Source organism: Oryzias latipes, chromosome 16 (genome assembly GCF_053564925.1).
Source record: "Oryzias latipes strain Hd-rR chromosome 16, Olatipes_Hd-rR_3.1".
Taxonomy (NCBI): Eukaryota; Metazoa; Chordata; class Actinopteri; order Beloniformes; family Adrianichthyidae; genus Oryzias; species Oryzias latipes.
In genome coordinates, this window is record NC_136252.1 from 10606655 (window position 1) to 10616406 (window position 9752).

Sequence of the window (9752 nt, forward strand, 5' to 3'; positions counted from 1 at the left end):
GTTTGCCGGATCCACGACTATCTAACTCTAAGGTCACAGTATGTCCACCTGGGAGGCTGTGTATCTGGGATATTGATGAGCAACATCAATGCACCACAGGGGACTGTACTATCGCCTTTTCTCTTTACACTTTACACTGCTGACTTTACTTATGCATCTGCAGCTTTTCATGCCCAGAAGTATTCGGACGACACCGCTAATAAACCTCCTAAACATTTCACAAAACTGCGTGAAAACATTAAAATGTCTTTTTTCTTTATCTTGTTTTTACACTTTCAAACAACACCACAGGAGGACACTGTAGATAAACAGAATCTGTGAAGATAAATTTAAATATTTAAGATCTTTTAAAGAGAAAGTTACGCTGTAGTTGGAGTTAAATATCTGCAAAATCCCTCATTTATTAAAGGAGGTTCAGCAGAAAAGGTTTTAATAAAAGGTTATCTGGTCTTTTTAAGTTGAAGACAAACGCCTAGCTTGGAGGCACAACATCTTCAACTGAAGATGTTTTATTGGGGGATACAACAACACATTCATCCTGCAACACATCACTCTGACCGGCACCTCCTCGTACACACAGACATGAATACATAGGATTACGCGTCCAACAAACACACAAACATCCACACAAACATCTACAGTGTTTAATCAGTTTAATCAGCATGTAAATAACATGGCTGTGTGTTTCCAGATACATGAATGAGATCACAAATCTCAATCACTTATTCCCCCAAGAGCCACAGCCGACAGAGCGATTATCAACTTTAAAACTCCTATTTTTGGATATTTCCATTGACGACTTAAATCAAAAATGCAGCAAACAGATAAAGAATGTTTAAATTCCTTTTTTAATCTGTTGTCTGACTCAGAAGGCTCACCTGAAAGTAGTTTGTGGAGTTTTAGCTGCACGCTAATGTCTACGGCTGCTCGACTCATGCTATCAACTATTGTCATTTTCCAGGTAAGAATCAATTCTATGATCTTTTCTTTTTTCAGTCACATGTCTCTGATGATGTTTGCTAGAACTGCTACTTTGATAAGATTATTGTTGCTGTTTTAAACTCGCAAATGCGCAAGAAAAACCTTTATTTCATAAGACTTTTCAACCTGGTAACACAAAATGAAAAAAATAAGAATAAAACAAATGTAAAAAATGCTATGACATCACAGCTTTTTTTTTTAAAGCGATGACATCATAACTAATCCAGGTCCTTAAAAAACATGGCTGTGATGACGTGTCATAACGTGTCATCACAGCCTTGTTTTGTTGTTATGATGAAATATGACATCACTGATGACATCAAACACACCAAGCAACATGTCATTTGACTCCATCATATTTTTTAACATATATAACCCCTGACTCTCTAAACTTTAATTGGACAGACTGCAGTTACAGTACTAGATCCACAATCCCAGGAGCATTTGCTGTTAAAGTTTTTAAAGCCTTTATTTAGGACAGTTTTTAAGAACTTTCGTGATGAGTTTCTTTAGAAGAACTGCTGTGAACATGGGCTTTCTTCAGGATGGCCAACTAGATTCTTTGCAACAAGAAAATGACAGTTTACGTCAAAGGATCGAAACTCTTGATGGGACTTTGGGTAACAGCAAAAAGGTTGAGGAAATGTACAAAGACGTTGACAAACGGAAGAAAGCGGCCTCTAAACTAAACAAAAGTTTGAAGAAAGAACTTGACAAACTAAGCAGGCAGCTTCAGATTCAGATCGATTTGGAAAACAAATGTAAACGTTACCAGGACAAGATAGAAACACTCAACCGCATGAATGAAAAGTATCAAAGACAAACGACAAGCGTCATAGAAAAACTGTCGGACCAGAAAACCCTGGAAAACAAACTGAAGGGGCTGAAAGCCAAGGAAGCGCTTCTAAGAAACAATAAACTTCAAATTGAGGAAGACTTAAGGTGCGCTGACCCTTCACAACATGATCATTTCAAAAAGATCAAAGAGAAAGAAGCTGTAGTCCAACAGTTAGAACAGGAAACAGAAGCTCTTGAACAAAAGCTCAGAGAAATGCAGGTTTCTGTCCAAGAAAAGGAAAACTTGACCAAACATCTGCAAGCCTTACAGAACAAAGAAAACTCTCTGCAACATTCTGGTTCCAAGCTAACAACTAAGATCAACAAGCTGAAGAAAGAAAATAAAAAGTTTGACTTGATAATAGAGGAACTCGAGGCACAACAAAGGACTCTTGAAGAGAAGAAGAGACAAAGTCAGGAGTGGGAGGAAGATCATGAGGAGATAAAAGCGACTGTAAAAGCTTATAAGCTTAAGATTAGACAAATGAAAGAAAGAAATTTGGCTCTTTCTGAGGAACTCCATCAAACCCAAACTGCTATTAAAAGCAAAGAAAATGCTGAAGCAGAATTGTTGGCTTTATGGAACGAAAAAAGTCTTCTCAAGAACAACAAACTCAGGCTGGAGCAGGAGATTCATAAACTGAAGATGGAGAACGGTGTCCAGATGCACACCATGAGTGTTGAGAGGGACGCTTTGGAGTTAAAGATCCAGAAAGAAAAAGAGTCCATCCAGCAAACACAACAGGAAGTCTGTGCTCTTCAACAGGACCTTCAGGTAATGCAGGATGCTATTCAGCACGAAGAAGAACTGAAAGAAGAACTGTCTGAACTCAAGGCGCAGAGAAAAATTGCTCAGAACTCAAGTTTAAAGCTGAAGTGTGAATTACAAAAGCTTCAAAATACTGGTGGCAACTGCAAATTATTGAAGCACGAACTTGAAGTGGAAAAGAAGATTCTTGAAATAGAAAGCCAGAAATTGAAAACTTTAAAAAGACAATATGAAGATGAAACCACAGATGTCGAGACTGAAAAACTAGACATTAAGTTATTCAAGACTGAAAACCAGGCTCTGTTGGAGGAAATCCAGTCTTTAGAAAGAGTTGTGGAAATGAAGGCCGAGGCGGAAGCAGAGCTGGGTGGTTTGAGGAAAGAAAGCTCACATCTTAAAAACAGCGTCCAAAGACTGAAAGAAGAGATTCAAAGGAAAAAGGCTGAGCTTGAACATCATTCTAACCTCCTTTTGGAAGGAACTGTCAGCTCATCTGATCCACAAGCTCTGTTAGCGGCAGTTAAAGAAGAACAGCTTGCTGTTGAGCTTTTAAAAAGGGAAGCCACTGACCTGAAAAGTCAACTGCATGAATTGGAAGAATCTTCAACATTCCAAGGAGGTTTAAGAGTAGAACTGAGTGGCCTGTTGGCTCAGAAAAAGTTGGTGGCAGAAAATAATTCCAGGCTGAAAAAGAAAATCCAACAACTTCAAGAGGAACACGAACAGGTGATCGAAATACAAGGAGAAGTTGCGGCACAAAGCAAGGCTCTGGATACTTTAAATGCAGAAGAAAAGGAGTTGGAAGAAGCTTATAACCGCATCAAGACTGACATCGTGGCTCTTCAATACGACAAAGGTCAACTAGAATTTGAAAAAAAGGTCCTATCGGGGAAAATCCAAGAGAAAAAGAAGGTTTTGAAAAAGAAGAGCAAGGTAGAATCTGAGCTGCGTGCTCTGAAGGAAGTTAGCAGTGCTCTCAAAGACAGCATAGAACGGATAAAACAGGAGATTGAAAGAGAAAATGCTGAATTTGACCGGATCAGTGAGTCTAAGGAGCTTCCTGACACACTGATCTCAACTTTGTCGAGGAAAGTTTCAGAAGAAAAGTTCGCTGTTCAAAATTTAGAACAGGAAGCTAATGTTCTCAGGCGCAAGCTCCAAGACTTGAAAGTTTCTGTTCAGCAAAAACAAGCCGTAGAAAAAGAACTGCATCATGTTTCTGCAGAGAAACGGTTGGCTCAAGACAATATTTCAGAGATGGAGCGTGAAATCACAAATCTTCAGAGCACGCTTGATAAATACAATAAGATGACTGCTGAAGTTTTGTCAGAAAGCAAGACTCTACGTACTTTGCATCAGCAACAAAGGGAGTTGGAAAAAGAACATGCGAGCATCCAGGCAGAGATCTCAGCTCTTAAAGTCAACAAAAGTAAACTGGCTGCTGAATACCAGACCCTGTCAGAGGAACTCCAACAACAACAACAACATGTGAAAAAGAAGACAGAGGCAGAAGAAGAGCTGCGTGCTCTGAGGAGAGTTACCGTTAGTCTCAAAGACAGCATAGGAACCTTGAAGCAGCAGATTAAAAGCCAGAAAGCTAAGTTTGGAGGCGTCTTCCAAGACGGTGCGCAGGAAGCGATGTCTGACCCATCAGACGTCTTAAAGGATTTCTCCAGGAGAATTGCAGACCAGAAGGTTGTCATTGAAAATTTAAAACTGAAAGCCGACAGTCTCAACAGCAAATCCCAAGAAATGCAAGGACTTAACAAGCAAATACCATTAATGGAGAAACAGCTTTTGGACCTTGATCGACGGAAACAGCTTTTGCAAGAAAATATTTCTACGACGACGCAAAAGATCTCAAAATTTCAGGAGAAAAAAAAGAGTTACGTCAGCATGAATGAAGAAGTTGTGGCAAAGAACAACGAACTTAAGAAACTGTACAGAGAACAAAAGAGGGTGGAAAAAGAATGTGAGGCAGCAAAGACTGAAATTAATGCTGTTCGAGCCAGCACTAGCAAACTGAGGGAGGAAAATTACATTTTAACAAACAAACGTGAATCTTCAAAGAGACGTGTGCAGAAAATGAAAGAAAAACAGGCAAACCAGGGGGCTTCAAATGTTAAAGAGCCAGTTTTGGAGAAAAGCGTATTACCAAGTAAACATTTGAAAAAACTCCCTCCACTGAAAACCCCCAAATTGAAAAGTCCTGATCCTGTCTTAGAAAGCTCATCTGATGATGATTTAACACTCAATGACATTTCAGAGCTTCCTTTTGACAGTCCTTCCCTCAGTGACTTCTGAATTCAGCAAAACGATTATAAAAGGCATTTTTTTAGATTTATAGATCATTGGATTAGTTGTTAGAAGACTCAGACTCTTTGTTTTAGTTATTTTATTTTTAACTTTTGTTTTATATTCTTTTATTTTATTTTATTTGTTTGACTTTGATTGTATCTTTGATTATGTATTTGTCATTATCTTGAACTAGAAGTAGGTGTTTCAAATCTGTAGTTTGGTTTTTATGGTAATCTTCTGTTTTACTTTAGGAAAATAAATTAAATCAGTAAATTCAAATTAGTGAACCATAATGTTCTTTGTTTAATAGGTATTAGTAATATTTAGATGTAGGAATATCTGTGATTAATGGTTTAGATGTTTAGATTTGACGGGGTGGGGGTGGGTGGGCATCTGGGGGAATCGGATCTCCTTGTGACGGGGCCCCAAGAGAGACTGGGGGGGTCTGACCCAGGGGTAAGCCTGGGGGGGAACAAGTCGGCAGTGGCCCCCCTCCCATGGTTGTTGCACGAAATTAGGCCCCTCCCCTCTCAGTTTTAATTGCACCTTAGACATGGGGGGTGCTTGGACATCACTGTGAGAAATCAGGCGATGTCCTCTCGGTGCCCTCCCCTCTATAAACTAAGACTGCACATTACTTAATAAAAGAAGTGAGACATTTTTACACTTTAAAATAACTGAGTAAATATGAAAGCTCTCAAATCAGTCAAAACACATGATTATTAAGTATATCTACTTAATATTTACATTACATATTACATATATTACATATTCCATTGCAATAAAGTGACTTGACACAAATAGAATTTAAATTGAGTAGAAGTAACTCAAATACTGTAAACTATAGAAATAATATGTAAAAAAATGGAAGAAATTGAATTGATCTACCTGAAACCATTCACAGGAGATAACTTGTAAAATGACGACAAAGAAAATCTGAAAAGCAATACTGCACATTACTTAATGAAAGAAGTGAAACATTTTTACACTTCAAAATATTGAGTAGATATGAAAGTTCTCAAATCAGTCAAAACACATGATTATTGAGTACATCTGCTTCATCTTTTCAATTTCATATCAATGAAGTGACTTGGCAGCTCGTTCATACTGCCAGTTCACACCTATGGTCCCTCTGACCATCACTGGGACATTCAAACTCGTTCACACACCAGTGGAGAACCACTGCTGAAGTGTCTTGCCCAAGGACACAACCACAGCTGAGTGGGGAGAGTGGGAATTGAACTGCCAACCCTTAATTCATTGGATGACCTGCTCAACTGCCTGAGCCACTGCGGCTGAGCAGGTCAGAAATAACTACTTTCCTTAAGTGGTTATTTCTACAGCCGAAAAGCAAATTTGGAACATAGACTGTGCTCCATCAAATTTCTTTGACTCATCAACACAACATGCAGGCATACATCAACCTGGAGGACGAGGTTCGGTTGTTAAGGCTGAACCCGTTGAGTTGGTGACTGAAAAAGTCATGGCGGCCTGAAACTTTCAAACTTTACAAGGGTGCTTCCGCCTGGCATGAGAATGGATTATGACTCTAGTCCCAAACTTTCTCCAGAAAATGTCAAACAACATATTGAAATTATACAAAATATTTTTAGAAGTATAACCTCTAAAATGTCTATTAGTAACATTCAGTAGCTGCGGACATGTCAATTCAATTCAATTCAATTTTATCAATATAACACTATGTATTAACCTCAGTTAGCCAAAGTGTTGTACAGCATTAAACAGGAGAAATTTCAGACTAACTGATAAAACAAAAACAAAAATCAATTTTTGTGCAAATGAATATAAAACATTAAAACAGTTCAGTAAAAAGCAATAACTACAATTATAAAAGTTATAAAACAAAGATTGTAAAATAGAATATTAAGCACTGCTTGTCCGGGGATGGGGTCACAGGCAGGGCCCCTCTTTCGGGGTCACGGGGCTGCTGGAGCCTATCCTGGCCACTTGTATATAAAATGTAAAAAATATGAATAAAAATACATAAATGAATGCACTGAAAATAATGTAATACACACATATTAATTATAAATACGTATTTAATAATAATAATAATAAAAAACATATAACTCTGCCAGAGTGTCTCTTTTGGATCACTCTGCCAGTCCCAAGCCTGTAAAAAAGAGGAGGGTATGTTTCTTGTTTTTCTATTCCATGTCACATCTAAGCACTGCTTTGTTTCCCTTCTGCCATCTCTGTGCCTGCCAGGTAAATGGATCATGAAGACCTCCTGTGACTGTCCCTGTAGAGCAGGGGTCTCAAACTCTGTTGACCTTGGGGCCACTGAAGGCAGGGTCTAACTGAGGCTGGGCCGCAACTTCAGCGTGCGCACACAATTTGTGAGTGTCTGAAAGCCAATGCCAGTTTAAGTCAGAAATTTAAAAAAGTCCATTCTTCTCAGATTTCTTTTACTATATTTTACACAGACACAAAATAAGATGAACAAGGACCCTGGTGTGAACAAGTTGTGTGTAACTTCCTCAGGTACATCCCTTCTTTGGTAGTAAATTTGTAAGAAACATCTACTATCAACTATACTCTATTATTAACTGTTTTCTGTAAAAAAGATACTAATAAAACTCTCAATCAAATACAATTAAATACCTAAATAAAAAAATTAATAAGTAAACATATCAGTTATACATTTCTGTTTATTTGGTCTTCCGTATCTACTGTTTCCAGATTTAAACGTCCTCATAAACACAGGTCAGTTAACACTGTTAAATTATAACTATTAAACACAAAAGAAGACGTAAATTTCACAGTTCTTTAACCTCAATCAATGGTTCTCCTGAACACGGCTTCTCTTGCCTTCTTCTTACTGTTGGACACATGGCATCTTCCTCTGGTACAGCTGAGAGGCTGAGAGCCTCAGTGTGACTTGAAGATGATCATCATTTCGTCTGGACCTGGACTTGGACTTATTGAAGTTCAAGGTGGAGAAGAGAGAATATGCTCCCAAATTTAAATCAGTGTTGAATGTTTTATTTAAGCTTGTTTTTTAAAATGCAAATCAGTAACGAAGAAAACAAAATTCATCAAACTGCCTGTTGTAGTTTGTTGAAGCTGAAAATAAAGTCCAGAACAAGATCCGTTTGGTGGATGATTTCTGCCGCCGGCCAGATAACACTCCACAAAACCTAACATTGCAAAATGGCTGCGCGGATCGCCTGTTGTATGACGAATGTTTTTGCTCCAATGTCACCTGTCAATCATCACAAAAATAAAGTGGGAAAGGGGTGCGAGCAACAAGGCGCCATCCTAAGCAAACGCAGCTGGAAATGCCGCCTTCTCTCGCCAACGATCCAGGCGTGGCACTGGTTCATCTTGAATTCCCCTATTGTTGCATTGTCCACACATATTTTAAGTGTTTCTAAGACTAAATCTTGTTTTTGCTCGCATGAATTTAATGTTAAAGACCTGTTAGCTCACGCTTGCAGGTGTGAGACATTTATTCTCCGCAGTGACCCATCCTATGGGGGAGCGGTGAGCTGCAGTCACAGCCGCACTCCGGAACCGTTTGGTTAAGTCTAATACGCTGCCGCGCACAACCCTAACCACAACCTTTACCTTCCTCTGAGTCCGTGTGGCCCAGACAAAAATTCAGCACTGGCTGCATGTATCTAGAAAATTACATGTGAATAGACACTTTCCAAAGAGGCAAGTAAGGAACTCCTCCTGGTCTAGGGAAGGGGGCTGTCGGGTTTCCCTAAATGTTTTCCTGCTTCATTTAAGGTCAAGGTCACGCCCCCAAGAGTCTTATACCCCACCGTGATTGGATAACAATAAACGGTCATATTAAGGCAGGGGTCGCTAAATACCACCTTGGGGGCCGCAAATGGCCCGCGGGCCGCAAGTTTGAGACCCCACCACTGGGTGGAATAAAGGAGCCGGTCACAGCCGCAGAGGTGTAGGAGCCTTTGATGGTTGGGCATGGATGGAGTAATAGCTGTTTATTTTTTAGTAGAAGTCTTTGGGTTATTAGTTTTTGGAATCACTGGGAACTTCCTAATTAGAACACAAGGGGGTCCACTCAGTCCAGTTGTCTTATAAAGTCAACAGTTGGGGCCCTCCTCAAAACCTAACATTGCAAAAAATATAATAAACAAAAATATAAATAAGAAAAGAATATTAATAAAACAAAATGTCAGCCACTCACTCATCCTAAAACTGGAAACACTGATAATAAAAAATATAATTAAATACATGCCCAAAATTTGAGTGGGGAAAAAACTGTATAGTTGCAGCAAGGGCGGCAGTGGTGCGTGGAGGGAGGAAGGGAGGGCGGGTGGCCCGTAAAGGTGGGCGACAACTGCGGGTAGCACCTGAGGGCCATACACCGCCACTCGCTGCTTTAATTTATCAATGTTTCTGGATAATATGTATATGTATTTTTGGTGAATCAAAATTGTCATTTACATGTGAATATAATGTTTGAACAAATGGATGGATACATGGATGAAATGAATGGATGGGAAAGTGACATTACATGTGTTAGATGTAACAGATGTAATGAAATGATATAAATGAGTGAATGAATGTAATGCAACCACAAGGGAACACGATGAAGTGCTCTCTCATGCCCGTCCCAAGTTCGGATAAATGCAGAGGGTTGTGTGAGTGCCAAAACAAAATGAACATATGAATCACAAAACAGAGATGAGTTCAATTTATATATGTATATATCTCACATTCCTTAGCCTCTCAGAGAAATGGTTCAGGAAGGCTCAACTCCTTCCCTAGGACTGCGCTTGGGCTCAACTCCACCCACAGTCTGGGCTGTGAAACAGTCCCTCCAGGTGGGTTGGACTCACTGCCATTCTGGAATCACTCATGGTGAGAGGGG

General features: G+C 39.4%; 1 protein-coding gene across 1 annotated transcript; it reads left to right on the plus strand.

The window, feature by feature from the left end:
- The first annotated feature begins 1029 nt into the window (after positions 1-1029).
- On the plus strand, positions 1030-5173 carry LOC111948933 (uncharacterized). Its single transcript, XM_023964112.2, has one exon. The coding sequence runs from the start codon at positions 1481-1483 to the stop codon at positions 4889-4891; it is 3411 nt and encodes a 1136-aa protein (XP_023819880.2). The 5' UTR covers positions 1030-1480; the 3' UTR covers positions 4892-5173.
- The last annotated feature ends 4579 nt before the right edge of the window (positions 5174-9752 follow it).